The sequence below is a fragment of the Festucalex cinctus genome, chromosome 4 (assembly GCF_051991245.1).
Source record: "Festucalex cinctus isolate MCC-2025b chromosome 4, RoL_Fcin_1.0, whole genome shotgun sequence".
NCBI lineage: Eukaryota > Metazoa > Chordata > Actinopteri > Syngnathiformes > Syngnathidae > Festucalex > Festucalex cinctus.
The window spans coordinates 26,409,439-26,425,246 of record NC_135414.1 but is presented as its reverse complement, the minus strand read 5'-3'; the positions used below and the strand labels follow the sequence as shown (position 1 = coordinate 26,425,246).

The 15,808-nt window shown below is 38.8% G+C and overlaps 2 protein-coding genes across 3 annotated transcripts; one reads left to right on the top strand and one right to left on the bottom strand.

Annotated features, from left to right (window-relative positions):
• Nucleotides 1–260: 260 nt before the first annotated feature.
• Nucleotides 261–9,697, bottom strand: phf10 (PHD finger protein 10). Of its 2 annotated transcripts, none has more exons than XM_077519947.1 (12): nt 9,554–9,697; nt 8,884–8,993; nt 8,675–8,805; nt 8,425–8,508; nt 8,206–8,330; nt 7,976–8,125; nt 7,643–7,752; nt 7,037–7,175; nt 5,969–6,106; nt 2,580–2,688; nt 987–1,175; nt 261–906 (listed from the first exon to the last, which is right to left on the bottom strand). In XM_077519947.1, exons 1-12 carry the CDS (start codon nt 9,623–9,625, stop codon nt 809–811), a joined length of 1,455 nt encoding a protein of 484 aa, XP_077376073.1. In that variant the 5' UTR covers nt 9,626–9,697; the 3' UTR covers nt 261–808. The 2 variants fall into 2 exon arrangements, with proteins under 2 accessions (XP_077376073.1, XP_077376074.1); XM_077519948.1 differs by lacking the exon at nt 9,554–9,697 and adding an exon at nt 9,331–9,485.
• Nucleotides 9,698–10,626: 929 nt separating this feature from the next.
• rab4a (RAB4a, member RAS oncogene family) lies at nt 10,627–15,714 on the top strand. Its single transcript, XM_077519945.1, has 8 exons — nt 10,627–10,775; nt 11,470–11,550; nt 11,699–11,813; nt 12,046–12,108; nt 12,210–12,364; nt 12,461–12,556; nt 14,311–14,437; nt 14,542–15,714. The coding sequence occupies exons 1-7, from the start codon at nt 10,760–10,762 to the stop codon at nt 14,424–14,426; spliced, it is 642 nt and encodes a 213-aa protein (XP_077376071.1). The 5' UTR covers nt 10,627–10,759; the 3' UTR covers nt 14,427–14,437; nt 14,542–15,714.
• Nucleotides 15,715–15,808: the final 94 nt, after the last annotated feature.

Below are 15,808 nucleotides of genomic sequence, written 5' to 3'. Positions count from 1 at the left end.
TGAAAATGACATGCCACATGCATTCACACAAACCATAATTCAACTCAGCATAGCTTTGGTTGGTTGCATTCTATATCGCCCAAACTAGTGTGGACTTCTCTCTTGCAAATGGATAGATGGACTGCACAAGTGAATAAGAACATTTCCTCCGTCTCCTACTAATCTAAATCTACCTGACCAACAACGAATCCTGGATACATATCTTTTACACATCTCAATCTACAAAAAAGGATGAATGACATATTTGTTATATACACAAGTTTATTTAAAAACAACAACACATCATTCAGTGAGTATGACATCAACAAATCATTTATCACTACAGTACTTTTTTTTTTTTTAAAGAAAAGTAGAAAAATACATTTTCATTTTTAAGTCAAATGTAAAAATACGAGCAGATTTATTGTCGCTTTGATTGACAGGCTTGGTGCAGTCAGAGGCATCATCAAAAAGGAGGTATATAGTGAAAAATTGTACCAAAGACACATTTTTGAATAAACAGGACAAAAACTACAGACTACATTTCAAGACTATTAGCACCATGACAGAATTCAAGACACTTTTAAATAAAAGAGCACATCAAAATAAAACGTTTTGAAATTTATGAAGCTGACCTTTAGTTTATGACTTGTAGATCAATAAAAGCACCATTTGTTCATCTAAAACAGCTTTGTTTTGGTCCGGAAAGATAAACGGTTAAAAAAAAAAAAAAATGACACTACCATCAATAGTCAGATGGAGTTGCTACTAAGTTGTTGCTGGAACCAAAAACTGGTCCAAAACTGGTCTTCTATGGTATTTAATGAAGTCATTTCTGTGCTGACTTGGCATTTTTCAGTGTTTTCGTTCCCCCTTTCTTCTTGGGTGTTCTGAAATCTTTGTCACATACCTCACACAGCCAAAGACCTGAAACATCAGGGAAAAACAAACAATTGACTCAAAGCTACGGAAAGGCAAATAAACAGCAACGTGAAAGATAAAGAGACCTGTGGGGATGGAGCCCATCCCGACGCAGAAGGTGTGGAAGCCTCGGTCACACTTGTCGCAGAACATCATCTCGTCCTCATGGTGGGGCTGCTGGCACACGGTGCACGTCTTGCACTCCATGCACTGCCAGCGGTATGTCTGGATCACTCGCACCAGTGCCGCGCTCATGTCCAGGCAGGAAGGGTGGCCTGCATGTAGCGACATTAGCAGATTTCTCAAATAGTTGTACAAGAATTGTGATAAGACTTCTGATTATTAGTAGTCAAGGAGGCCGATAACTGATGTCTCAAGTCGATATTCATTTACAGGGAAAGAGAAAATGTTAGCATCAAAATTTTATTAACTTTGGTAAAATGCCACAAAGCGTGTTTATTAAAGCAACATTTCAAATGTTAAACACTTTGAAGGTTTTTCTTTTGATTTTAAATATATAAACAATAGAGAGCTTTGTTTAAAAAATAGTTTAAAAACAAAACAAAAAAAAACAAAACAAAAAAAACAAAACAAAACAAACAAAAAAACGCAGGGAGCTTCCCGGGTCATCACCATGTGTTAAACTAAATTAAAAACTAATCAATTGGGATGTAACGATAAGAGTGATATCGTGATATTAAAACTGCCACAATATCATCGTCATGTTCACAACATTTAAAAGCAACACATCTGTTACAATAAAAGTCAGGTTTATTTCAATTTTTGCAGTTGTAGCACCCTCTGGTGGCTAGTTTTTTTTTTTTTTTTTAGTGCAATTTAATTTTCATTAGGGATATTTTGGCCCTAATATGTTTAATATCTATGCTAATTGTCAGAGGAAGGTGAACGTAATATGCTTGTGAAGCAAGTCAATATATGGAGGAACTCAATGTGTGCGTGCGTTAACAAGTAAGCGCCTCAATATTGTTATTAGAGATTGTCGGTGGTTTATATACATTGCCGTTATGTACAAAACCACAATATTGTGCTATAGTTTTTTTTTTGTTACACTATTATGACCTTTTTTAAATATTGCCAACCTCCCCACAACATTGTGATAATTCTCGTAACGTGAGCTTCATATCGTGATATCGTATTGTGATGTTTGGATATCGTTACATCCCTACTAATCAAGGGAAAGGCTACCTAAAGTTTTCTACTGTACATAAAGCTACATAATTTTAAATAAAACATAATTTCTTAATTTTAACAAAATACAATTGTATAATTGTAGGGATTTCCCAGTGTCTGCATAATCTTTTATAAAGTTAAGTGGAAATTTAAACAAATAAATAAATGAAAAGTTCCCTGTATCTCACTGAGTGACAAATGCATGCGACTGCAGCTAATTTGGAGTTTTCGTCAGGTTTTGTAACGGTTCGCAAAAATGCCAACTGTCAGCACCGATAATCTCTAAACAAGAACATTAAAAGATGAATAACAGCATGAAAAAGAAGTTACAAATTTGTAAGTTCTAAGAAATGTATCTCACTGGACAGCTTCTAAAAACCTAAAAAAAAAAAAAAAAAAAAAAAAAAAAAAAAAAAATTACAAGAAAAATGTCAATATGTAAAAGGAGAAGAGTCCTTTGCCAGAAGTGCATGTGTGTGCGTACTTACCACTGTTATCACACTGGGAGCAGTGAATGAGTGCCTCAGGTTTTCCTCTCTTGTTGGCCTCCTTACCCTTCTGGCAAATGCCACATATAGCATTGGGAATGACCTTAGGCTGCAAGGCAGAACAACGCTATAAACACCAGTCAGCACAGCATTCGCCAAAAGTCATGTTCTCTACACACTTGGATCAATGCCAGATGTTCAGAAAATGACAACAATATATGCAAGTACATTTAAAGCACACATCGTATCGAAAGATCAATTTTCTCGTCATCTTTTCCATGTTGGACATAATCAAAGTTTTGAGGGGTTTTTGTTTTGTTTTTCTTTAAACAGGAAAATATCGTCAACATACTCGACAGTATAGCGTTTTAATGTGACTGCAACTTGAGAAAAACTACGTAGATTTACCGATTTATGACATTATTCATTTTCATTTTATGATTTAAGGCACTAGAATGAGAAGAACCATTAATCCCACCTGGAATGCAAGTACAATCCATTTAAAATCAGCCTTGTATCATAACTTTTTATTGATCAGCTGCATTGTGAAAATATCACATTATTCAAAACACTTGACCAAAAAACATTGCATAAACTGTAATGTTGACTGGAGGCAGATTAGAGTTGAAGAAGTGTTAAACCACCCTGCAACACTCAATGTGATATACAAAATCTGGAAATATTTTTAAATCAATAATAACTATATAAATGTGTCGTTTATATACGTAACTCATGGAGGTGCACCTTACTTTATAGTTACAAAAGTATTACTTTTTGAAGACTTAATAAATAAATATTTAGCATTACTCTAGGTCCCTATGCACTCATTTAAAAATAGTACATGGACACAAATCAATTTTAGCTGCATGTCACATCAACTAAGAAAAACGTGCAAAAACATGACTCATGAACATACTGTAATGTCTTATTGTAACACACTAGGAAAGGAAACCATGTCCACACTGCAAAGCCAGACTGGACGTACAATGGTTTACAAGGTTTTCGCTAATTAGATAATATTAAAAGTAATCATTAAATACAGTGGACCCCCATATACTGTACATATTTTTTCCAAATTCAGATCTAATGGCCATCAATCATCCATCCATCCATCCATTTTCTTGACCGCTTATTCCTCACAAGGGTGGCCATCAATCAATTATATGCAAATTTTCGCTATTCTGCAACCTCCCCCCAATCCCTGCGGAGCTCCACTGTATGTAATATTAAAGACCAGGGGTGGAGAACCTTTTTTCCATTAGGGGCCATTTTGTTTTTATAAAGTCTTTAAAAAAAAAAAAAAAATCCTAAATATGTGACAGAGAAAGTATGATGCAATGGTCAATTAAGTAATTATTATTATATACAGTGGTGCCTTTAGATACGAGTGACTCGAAAAGCTCCGAGGTTTTTTTTGCCATAGTTCGACTAATTTTTTTTTATTTGACTTGCGAGTGCAGACTTGATATACGAGCACCGTAAGGTGGCAGTCACTCAACTCATTCAAAAAAAAAAAAAAGGGGGGGGGGGGGGGGGGGGGGTCCTTCAAGCTTTGCACTGCAACTTCCATTTCAAGTTTACTGTCAAACTGAACAGAGGCGGCAGAACCAGGGGGGCCTTTTGCCTTTTATCACGTATGTTTTCACACCCCTCAATCTACACGTTGCGCATCAGTAGTATAACGACATGTAGCAACCAATCAAAAAGTGATTTGTATTAGGGCTGCACAATATATCGAAAAAATATCGATATCGCGATATTGGCCCTTGCAATATGGATATCGCGAAGGCACGCAATAAGTTTTCTATGGAATTTTATGCTTTTTATATGAATTTGACCAGTCAGATGCTAACTAAAACGTGCACCGCCATTCAATAGTTGAAAATTATCAAGACATAATTACAATTAATTAACTAAGATGACATGAAGGTTGCTTATTTTGCCCCATGAAAAAAAAATTTCTTTCATTAGGTAATAAAAATATAATTTCTTTAGGTGCATGTTAAATATCGCAATAATATCGATATCGCTATGTTCAGCAAGTATATCGCATATCGCATGTTTTTCCAATATCGTGCAGCCCTAATTTGTATTTACTTTTTGAGCATGGCTGCTTACCGGCACTGCCACCTAAGCAGTGCGCCCATGACACTGAACATAAAAACAAACAAACACTTACAGCTTGTGTATTTAAAACCAGCACATAGCTTAGCCTTTCAGTATGCTAGCTTAATGCTAACGCTAAACAGTATCTATGCTGCTGTGTTTTAATACTTTACGCAATTGATTGAACACAAACTGTGCAGCAGCACCTTAGACAGACAATATAACAATACACTGTCATATATTCTTTATCCTCTGCATAGAAATACTACTACTAGTGCCGCGGCGATGATCTGAGAGAGGACTTGAGATGTCTCAGTGAACAATATGTTCGTCTCCATCTGATACTGTACCCACAATGAACTAAACTTGCATCTCAAAGCACCGCTGTATTGTTGATTTGATGTTTACGGGCTACTTTTTCTGGATGTTTAATATATTTTTTGTAACCGTATGGCGAGCCGGATCAAATGCTGTCGTTTGCTTCATACGGTCGGTTCCCCGCCCCTGATTTAGAGCCGATGATTAGGTTTCCGGCTTTTGAGCTCAGTGTGAACAAGGTCAGCATGTCATATCCTCCTCACTGATGCACTTATGTTGTAATACAGCGCTCTCTGATATTTACCCACAGACCGACAGTACGTCACATGTTTAGACACAGCATATCTTTAACACCAACACACGCACACAGTAAACACTTAAGTGTGTTACACACTTCAGGTATGCATGTTAAAATACGCTCTACTTTTAACAATTGACTACTTTTTAAAAGCAACCACAAAATGAATGTGTTATCTGTATCCATGTTCCTTTTCAAAAATGAAAACGTAGAGCCAAAAGATATTACTTGTCTTGCAAGTATCTTTCTTTCTTTTTCTTTTTTTTTTTTTTTAAACAGAAGTGAGGCGAGAAACTGAAGACATTCAAAAAAGGAAAAATTATTTTGTCCAAACCGTTAAAAACTCAAAAAAGTGCAATGCAAAACAAACAGTTCCTTGATTATTGCTCACAGTCTGGTTGCAGGAGAAAAACAGGGATGTAGTAATCTTAAAAAAGAAAAAGTGACAACAGGAGCCTCAGCGGGCATGTGTGGGCAAATGTGTGTGCTGGTTCCAGCTGAGACAAAATGTAGAAGCTGGAGAACAAAGTGAAGAAAGCTAAGGGGAGGGGATATTGGGATGGATGGAGTAAGGAGGTGGTCGTAGTAGGAGAAAAAAAGGAGGAGGAGGGGTTGAAAAGTGCTGCTGCTGCTGTTGGAGAAGAGTTCAGGTGGTTTTGTCCTCTACCTTGTACCCGGGGGTGGCTTTGTGGGAGTGGCGGTGGCTGCCATCTTTTCCTGGTGTGGACGTCCTGTCTTTGGCCTTGGACTTGTGGCCTCCTCCCTCCTGACTTTCGCCGTCTGATGTGTTGCCTGAAGAACTGTCCTGCAGAGACAGAGTGACATGAGAGGCGAACATTTGCGGCAATGAAAATTTTGATTTTACGTCAGGGTTCGTTCAAGTTTGCAGCGTTTCCTAAATGTTCTCCAAACAGTCTTAAAGGTTCTCAAAAACTGTCTTAATGTTTTTTTTGTTTTTTTAAAGAACTTGTCCTGCCCCAAAAATACAACAACCTCATTTTAATCAATAATTTTGCCTCATAGCCCGGCCTTAGGCATAGTTTATAGTGCCCACTTCCTCCTCACTCGTCCACAACTGATTGGATTTGGTTGTGTGCCTAAATAGGGATGTAACAATATCCAACCATCACAATATGATATCACGATATGAAGGCCACGATACAATAATTATCACAATAATGTGGGGCGGTTGGCAATACAAAAAAAAGCTCACAATATTGTAAAAAAATGAACTCATACTAAAAAAACAACAACAACAACAGCATCATTGTGCTTTGTACATTAATAATACTTAATATTGAGGCACTTACTTGCTAATGCATGCACACATTGAGTTCCTCCACATATTGACTCGGTTCACAAGCATATTACGTTCACCTTCATCTGACAATTAGCATAGATATTAAAAATAGAAGGGCCAAAATATCCCTAATGAAAATTAAATTGCACTAAAAGTGCATATTACGTGGCACGTACGCCTTCATCTGACCATTTGCGTGGATTTTAAACATATAAGGGCCAAAACATGCCTTGTGAAAATTAAACTGCATTAAAAAATAGCCACCAGAGGGTGCTAGAGCTGCACAAATGGAAATCAACCTGACGTTTTTTTTAACAGATGTCCTGCTTTTAACATTGTGACATGATGACGACGATATCTTGCGTCAGATTTAATATTGCAATATCACAATATTGTCACTATCGTGACATTCCTGTTGTGCACGGCTTAACTTACAGAAGAGTTCTTGTTCTTCTTGTCATCGTCTGCGTCATCTGAGTCAGGTTCCGAGTCCAGCGCAGGCAGATCTGGATCCAGCGGAGGCTCAAACAAAGCTGTGTTCAAAGGCAGGTATCGCAGCTCATTGGGAGAGTACCTGTTAGGCATAATACAGGGGGAGTGTGGGGGGTAGAAAATATGTTCACTCTACAGTGGACCCCCGAACACCCACAGATTCACTTATTTGCTTTTTTCCCCTCCACAATTCTGTATTATTTTGTTTTGTTTTTGCATTTTGTGTGTGTGTGTGGGGGGGGGGGGGGGGGGGGGGGGGGCAAGCCCATATTTTTCATAAAAAACACATACTGGAGGTTTATCAGCATGTTTGGAAGAATTTGTGTTTTTTCTCCATGTTGTTCTTTTGTGAGAAGAGTCACAATCAGTTAAAAAAAAATTGCCCAGCAGAAAAATTTATATTAAGATTATGCTGGTATGTGACTTTACTGTGAGAAAATGTTGAACGCCGAAAAGTACATTCAACCCTACGTTTGGACAGGCTGTAGCAAAATCAAAATTGCCACACAGTTAGCTGAGGTTTTCCTCTTGTTTCTATAGTTTAAGTACCTTTTGTAGTAGTCTTGAAACTGCCCTGGTATTAGCGCAACTGGGTAGGGCCCCGTCCTGGTCAGTTCTGGATCGAGCACCTTGAACCTGCCCTGTGGCACTTGGATAACCTGGGAGGAACAAAATTAAGTCAAGACTCATTAGAAAAACATTCAAAACACACAACCAAATGAAAAAAAGAAGCAAAAAAAAAAGCAAAAAAAAAAACACAACAACAACAGGGAAATCGTACGAAGCAATTAGCAATATTTTTTTAAGCGTGACAACAGATCTCAAACAATCGTGTGTCATCTTGAACTGTGCCAATGCTAAATCTGGAACACGTAGACTTACATGCGTCTGGAGGTCAAAATAGGCCCTCCTCTCTTCCATTCGCTCCCTGTTGAAGTTACTGTTGAACTCGGCCGCCTTTTTGGCAGCCTTCTTAATGTACTCTGGAACCTTGCTGGCTTCCACCTTCTGAGGGTTCTGCTGCTGCATTTGCTGTAACACGACAGTAGACGCATGACAATAAAACGACAAGTGGCGAGACATGAAATTTTCATTTGGATTTATGTACTTACAGAGTACTCTTTAGCTATCCTTTGTCGCTCTCGCTCCTGAAGTATGACCGAGTACTCTGAATGTTTGGCAGGATACTCTTTTATCATCAGGTCTATCACTTCGTCACTCCGCAGAGCTGTGAGACCTGGAGACAGACAGATCACAACAGCCTCACACAGTCATTCATTGACACAAATCCTAAAGTCAGGCTGACTATATTAGACGGGGATGCTTCCTACCCAGAGTGCACTGTGTCTCAGTGATCACATTCTGTTCACGCAGGTAGAGCTTCTCTTTGTGTGATAGGTCCCTCCTTTCCATATCTAGAGAGAAGTTGAAACACAAAAGATGACAAAGCTATACTTTGCTCTGCAAAGCTTGTCAAACATGTTTTCTTCTTCTCTGTCTACTTTTCATTTCAATCAATGTTCAATGAAATTACCCACGAGAACATTTTTTTCCAAAGCATAAACAGATTCAAGTTCATACCAGGGTATTTCCTCTTGAAGGACGTGACTCCCAGATACTCGCTGACCTGCTCTTGTAACATATAATACTCTCCCGTGTCATCTGCAGGCCACTTGTACTCTGTTAGGTTCTCCGCTGGGAAATACGTTGGCCTGGAGAAGCAGCATTTTTAAAATATATCCATATTTAGACAAGGTAGACAATTTTGCAAGGATTACAAGCAAACCCACCCAAGGTCCTGACTGGAAGTATCGCAGCTTCGTGAACTATCCCCTGAGCCCATTCTCCGTCTTTTAGGGGGCTGGCTGCCATCATTGGACTCCTCTTCTGTTATGTCCTCCTAAAGAAGAAGACAATTTTGAGGCAAAATGAAGCATGGTCTTTAGTTATTCCCAACTAATTCTGCAAATATTTTCTTACAAACGACTCATACGTCAGTTTACAGTATGGTGTAATAATTAGTTTGAAATTTAATAATGGGAGGAGTATTAACAGTACTTGACTTCCTTTTGGCTTTAAGCGGAAGAGACTGCTAAATAAGTCAGGACATCCCAAGCATTGCACAATTAACTTCAGTAACTAATAACGTCTGTATTGTTACACGTGTGTATCAATGTACAACAATGACAGTAAGGTCACAGTTTGTTGAGGAATAAGTTAGATAACAGTCTAATCACCTCATGTTTAGGGAAAAAGAAGAAGTCAAAAGCAAGTCAAAACGGACATACTAAACTGAAATGATGGACATTTGTCAGCATATGTCACGTTGAAAACCAAACAACTAGCAGATGATGTTCGTCTACAGCGAGCTAATTAGCAGTTAGCTTAACATGGAGAGACGCGGAGCTCCCGAAACAATTATATTCTCAATTGGCCTTTTCTGAGCAGAACCGCCACTACCTTTAGGGACTGTGCTCCTGGCGTAGCGGGGTTGCTGTCGCACGGTGGTCTCGGGGTGAGCACAGTAGCCATGTTTTATTAATTAGCGCTGGCTGCTGGCTAGCTTGAAGCTAGCAAAACTAGCCACTTTGCTTTTTGTCTTCGTTCCGTGTAGTTTTCTGGCCGTTCATGAATGTGAGGCGCGCCATACTGCCACCACCTGACCTGGAGAAAATGTATGCAAATGTACTTAAAAGTTACATACTTTTACAATGAACTAAAAATAAATTGTTATTGTTTAATTGTATTCTTTATTTATATATTTATATTATAATAATTCCACCAATTATTTAATTTTAAAAGGGAATGTTAATGTTATTTTTAATTAATTGAATTATAAGTAATTGGACAATCCTTTAGTAAATTGTTGATTTTACAAAACTGTTCCTTCACAAGCTACAATAAATCATCTAAACAATTAATAAATAAATTACATTTAATAATAATAATAATGTATATTATATTATGTGATTCTTATTCTTATCATATGTGATGAATAAATAATTATTATTAAATATAATTACGGAGGGGGCGGCACGGTAGTCGAGTGGTTAGCACGTCCCCTTCCCAGTTCTGAGGTCTCCGGTTCGAGTCCAGGCTCGGACCCTCCTGGGTGGAGTTTGCATGTTCTCCCCGTGCCCGCGTGGGTCTTCTCCGGGTACTCCGGTCTCCTCCCACATTCCAAAGACATGCATGGCAGGTTAATTGGGCGCTCCGAATTGTCCCTAGGTGTGCGTGTGAGTGTGGATGGTTGTTCGTCTCTGTGTGCCCTGCGATTGGTTGGCAACCAGTCCAGGGTGTCCCCCGCCTAGAGCCAGCTGAGATAGGCGCCAGCAGCCCCCGCGACCCTTGTGAGGAATAAGCGGTCAAGAGAATGGATGGATAATTACGGAGTGCATTTTAATTTACAGAGAGATAGAAAGAGAGAGAAGAGAGAGAGAGAGAGAGAGAGAGAGAGAGAGAGAGAGAGAGAGAGAGAGAAAAATTAATGCAACAAATATGTGCTTTTATTTTGAAAAAAAAAAAACACGGACAGGAAGTTGGAGCAGAAACTCAGTTGCGGAAATCATCAACGGGACTGTTTTCCTTCACTTAGCTTAGCTCTCCATCTGTCAACCTCTATCCTTACTAGAATCACTGTTACTGTCATAACACGCCAATCTGGCGATGTCGGAGTCTTACGGTAAGATGTCCGTTTTGTGGAGTAGCCACAGTCGACGCCGTCATTTAGTTCAGAGATGGGAAAGGGAGCAGGTGTGTCCAAGGGGCTTTTTCTCATCGTAAATAATTAGCTGGCATGCTAAGCTAGCCGCTGGCAAAAGGATGCTGGCCATAAGATACCATTGACAACAGAGGTCACATAAGGCGTCCGTACAGTGTAATGCACTTTAGTCTGAAGACTTCATGTATGGATCTGATTTGTTTGAAAATTTCCTCCTGACGATCTGCTTTTTTTTAATCGCTTGGATGTTTACAGTGCTCCAGTAATGTGTTTAAACTGATGATTGTATCTAAAATTCTATTCTATCCAGATTTATTACTGATTTCAAAAGCACATCTGCCTCACAGTTCTGAGGTTCTGAGTTCGAGCCTCTGCTCAGGCCTGTGTGGAATTTGCATGATTCATATGCTTGTGTGACTTGTGCCAACATTCCAAAAACATGCAAGCGTGGTTAATTACAAACTAAATTGTCTGTGTGAAAGGTTGTTTGTCGATAAATATATGCTGTGAGGTTGACTGACGAAAACGTGATGACCGCAAACACATGCGTTGCATTTTTCTCATTTCTTTATGCTATTAAGGATATTAATCATCTTCTGCTAGATTTTAAGGACACCAAGCATAAAATATAAAATGTTTATGTCCCTCTCTATAGATTTCCTGTTTAAATTCCTGGTGATTGGGAACGCTGGAACCGGCAAATCATGTTTGCTACATCAGTTTATAGAGAAGAGATGTAAGTCAGACACATTTTGCTATTACAATATTACGATATTGTTTAAAAGTACTGGATAAAGCAGTACGTAATGAATAAGCAGTATCATGTTTATTTTCACGGTTTGATAAACATTCACACTGTATTTTATTGCCCTCCCCCCCACCAGTTAAAGATGAATCAAATCACACCATCGGAGTGGAGTTTGGCTCCAAAATCATCAGTGTGGTCAACAAAATTGTCAAACTGCAGATTTGGGACACAGCTGGACAAGAAAGGTTCAGGTAGGACATTTTCTTAGTTACTAACATACAGTACAGTGCTCTCATCACTGACAAGAGACAGAGACAGTAAATTTATCCTCAATCCTCTTTGGGTCCCAACACAATAAGGATTTGGAAAAACTATAATAAGTTTGCAGTAGTAACAACTTATGACAGCACATATTAATTTAACTGTCATTTGTTTTAATGACACTCGATTGAGATGGGACTAAATGTTAATTGTGTGTTGAAGGTCAGTGACCAGAAGTTACTACAGAGGAGCAGCAGGGGCCCTGCTGGTCTATGACATCACCAGGTATTTAAATTCATCTTATTCCAAGACATCACACACCCTTGCGAGAGTGCAAAGCATTTTACCGCCTCTCTCTGAGTTCATATGCTGCAACCCCACTGCAGTCGTGAGACCTACAATGCTCTCACCACGTGGCTGAGTGATGCCCGAATGCTGGCCAGTCAGAACATCGTCATCATCCTCTGTGGAAACAAGAAGGATTTGGATGCTGATCGAGAGGTGACCTTCCTGGAGGCGTCGCGCTTTGCTCAGGAGAATGGTATAATGATGTGGCAGAAGTAACTTTTTTTTTTATTGCATGTGTGCTCGTATTGTATTTGGTAGGAAATTCATGAAAACATTCTGTGTGTTTCAGAGCTGATGTTCCTGGAGACCAGCGCTCTGACAGGAGAGAACGTGGAAGAAGCTTTTGTGCAGTGTGCTCGGAAAATCCTCAACAAGATTGAATCAGGTAGGTGCTCTCGTTCTCATTTCCAAGCACAAATACTGACGTTAGTCCAATTACCCTTCTGTGACCCTGAATGACCCCTAAAGGTACCCTACAGTGACCCTGAAATGACCCTGGTAGAAGTAGAAGTAATTTACTTCAATGTACTTCGATACAAATGTGGAAAGTAAAATGTATTTATTTTTTTCTAAGTGAAGGGAAGATGGACCAACTCCTGCCCCAAAAAAGGGTTTTGTAATAGTGTATTGATTTCACAAGATTGTAACAAAGAACTTAAAAAAAAAAATCCCAATGCACCAGTTCCATGCATCTGCAATGTACACAACCATGAACCCGCGTTACATGTACAATTGTATTCAGTAGTTAAAGTATTTAACACAAGCCACTAGGGGTGTGAATTGCCTAGTACCTGACGATTCGATTCGTATCACGATTCACAGGTCACGATTCGATTCGATACCGATTAATCCCGATACGAATGGTCACGATTCGATACCGATTAATCCCGATACGAATTTATAAGTCGATTGTTGCGATTTTTTTCCATTCAAATTTAGAAAATACTATCAGTAAATTTGTACATGTACACTGTAAGATTTGTATGAATATATTTATCTAAAACTTGAGGCTTATAACCGTGAGCCACTGTACACAAACTTTTTGCAATCTGTTTCACATTTGAACAGCATTAAAATAAAAATATTAAGGCTTAATGTGCCGTTCATATAACATTCTTCCATGCTCAAGGTGTGAATCCTAAAAAAAAAAAAAAAAAAAAAAAAAAAAAAAAAAAAAAAATCGATTCTGCCGATTATTGAATCGATTCGAGAATCGCGCGATGTAGTATCGCGATATATCGCCGAATCGATTTTTTTTTAACACCCCTACAAGCCACTTCTCATGAAGCTCAGCAAATAGTATTAGCTAGCATATTAGCCTCAACATGCTAGCACAAACTGAAACTGAAATGTTGTCAAATAAATATGCACACTTGCAAAATTCTATCCACCAGGTGGCGCCAAAGTAATAATTTTCTTGCTTTGGCCCAGCACAAAAACAAACAGATGAGATTTTCAGCACATACAGAGGATAGAAAATCCAAACAATGAACATGTGGGGGTTCACTGTAGTCTACAGTACACTAACCGTTTTGCTAAATTCCCACAATGGAAAATAACCAACTTATATACACACAAAATAGTTTGCCTCTCTTATAACTTTCACAGTGCTTGTACTTAGAAAAAAAAAAGGGTAGCTAAATTAGCTAATCATAACAACTTGAGAAATACACCTTACCTGTGTATGTTTTTCAGATTAGATAGAGAATTTTTGAATGCCAGGAGTTGCTGGTTTTTAGGACATCACAAGACATGATGTATTCGCCATGTATAGTTTTTTTTCCCACTTACAAGTCCCCAACATCTCAATCAGTCAAAATATCAACTGCATCTGATTCTATTTACATCTTTTTTTGGGGGGTTGTGTCACCTTCCACAGAGGTTGACAAAAGAAACAAGCCTATTTTGGCAAAGGAAGGAGACAAATAGGTGCATTTTTCAGTGAATAGGCATGCTACTAACTTCACAAGTAGATGAGAACGGCAAATCGACAAGTGATGACTTTATATCATTTCATGATTCCAATGTGATCTTGATTTGACGTTGAGGGGCACTATTGCAAGTTCTTGTTCTGCGGAGCAGGAAGAGCCATTAATTTCCTCTTTGTTTCTCACTCTTTTTTTTTTTTTTTTTTCTCAGGGGAGTTGGATCCAGAAAGGATGGGATCTGGCATCCAATACGGGGACGCTGCACTGCGCCAGCTCCGTTCCCCCCGTCGCGCTCAGCCACAGGGCACCCAGGAGTGTGGCTGCTAGTAGGCTCACAGGTACGCTGCATGTATTGCAAGCTTGCACAGTTCATGTCCTTAAAACCATACGGAAATTTGTTCTGGTTGGTTAGTTATTAAAAGGTGTAATGTATGTGTTTCAGAGTGGATATTGAAGACACCAACGGCCGAGTGGGACCTAAAACTCTTCTGGTGACTCCTCCCAGACCTTTACGCGCAGAACCTTTGTTGCCATGCCTGCGCCAGCCAGGAACCCGAGAAGAGGCCTTCCCAGCCAGCCACTCCCATCGACAGAGCTCCTTGGTCACCGCACCGCCATCCACTTTGCAGCGACCCTCTTCTGCGCTTTTTTTGCCCTCGAGGTAGACCGACTGGCATCTGTGTACGTACTGTATCTGCCAGCTCACCTGTATTTGTTACGTTATGGCTCCCTCTCTTGCTGTATACAACTCACTCCGCTTCCCACTCACATGTACACCTGCCACCTCCCTTTGTGGAAGCATCTTCTACACTGTACAATGGAATTGTATATAGAGCTCGATGCATGTTTTCTCAAAATATCAATTTCATTATGAAGACGTGTTATTGAATTAGATATCCACGTGTGCTTCGCTCACTCTCCCATATGTTATCAACATAATCAGCGACAGTGTATACAAGCAGTATGATGGACAGCCGATTGTATATTTTGTAAATGGATGGCGCCGGTTGTAGATGCACTCACTAATGTAAGAAAGATTCTTAACCTTCTATCCTACAGCAGCTTATCTCATGTGTAAATTAAATAAGTCTCGCAATTATTATCATTCACCATAAGCAACATATCTGACACTGTAGCATGTTTCATCCAAAGGGTTTCAACGTAGATGTCCCTCACATTTTGTGTTGCTTGTTTACATGACTCCTGACATGACTACTGTTAAGAAAAACAATCAAATGTATTTTTCATCATTTGTTTGCAAATGTAAAACTGTCTGAGGGGCTTCAGTTCAAAGCTCCAGAGCTGTTTTTGTTTTAACTCTTCAAATCAAGATTTCGTTTGAAGAATTTGCCATGGCCTCTTATGTCTTTTGATATAAATTCTATATTTAAATAGCATTGTGTATTTTTATTTGACATTGTCCCTATGGTGGAAACTCTAAAGCACACCAAGGTTTAATCAATCTGATGGTGGCGTCTGCTTAATATCAGGTTGTCTTGCATTTGTGTCATCAATTCATCAATGTCGCTTTTCTCTCATTGTGAATATGATGAATTTTTAATTTATTGTGTATGATAAAGCATATGTTTATAAAATAAAAAAATGGGAAAATCCATGATTCACTTGCAAATTCTGTTTTTCTCTTAAAATATATAGCTTGGGTGCAAAAAAAAAAAAAAAGAAGATAGGTGGAAACAGCATTTATTAAA

Excerpts from the sequence above, each read along its gene's own strand:
- rab4a (XM_077519945.1), top strand. Across the intron at positions 12,365-12,460 it reads GCGCTTTGCTCAGGAGAATG|AGCTGATGTTCCTGGAGACC; the intron begins GTATAATGATGT and ends TGTGTGTTTCAG. Across the intron at positions 12,557-14,310 it reads CCTCAACAAGATTGAATCAG|GGGAGTTGGATCCAGAAAGG; the intron begins GTAGGTGCTCTC and ends TTTTTTTCTCAG.
- phf10 (XM_077519947.1), bottom strand. The coding sequence starts at position 9,625 with ATGGCTACTGTGCTCACCCCGAGACCACCGTGCGACAGCAACCCCGCT. Across the intron at positions 8,126-8,205 it reads GGATAGCTAAAGAGTACTCT|CAAATGCAGCAGCAGAACCC; the intron begins GTAAGTACATAA and ends GTCGTGTTACAG. Across the intron at positions 7,176-7,642 it reads TTTCAAGACTACTACAAAAG|GTACTCTCCCAATGAGCTGC; the intron begins GTACTTAAACTA and ends TATGCCTAACAG.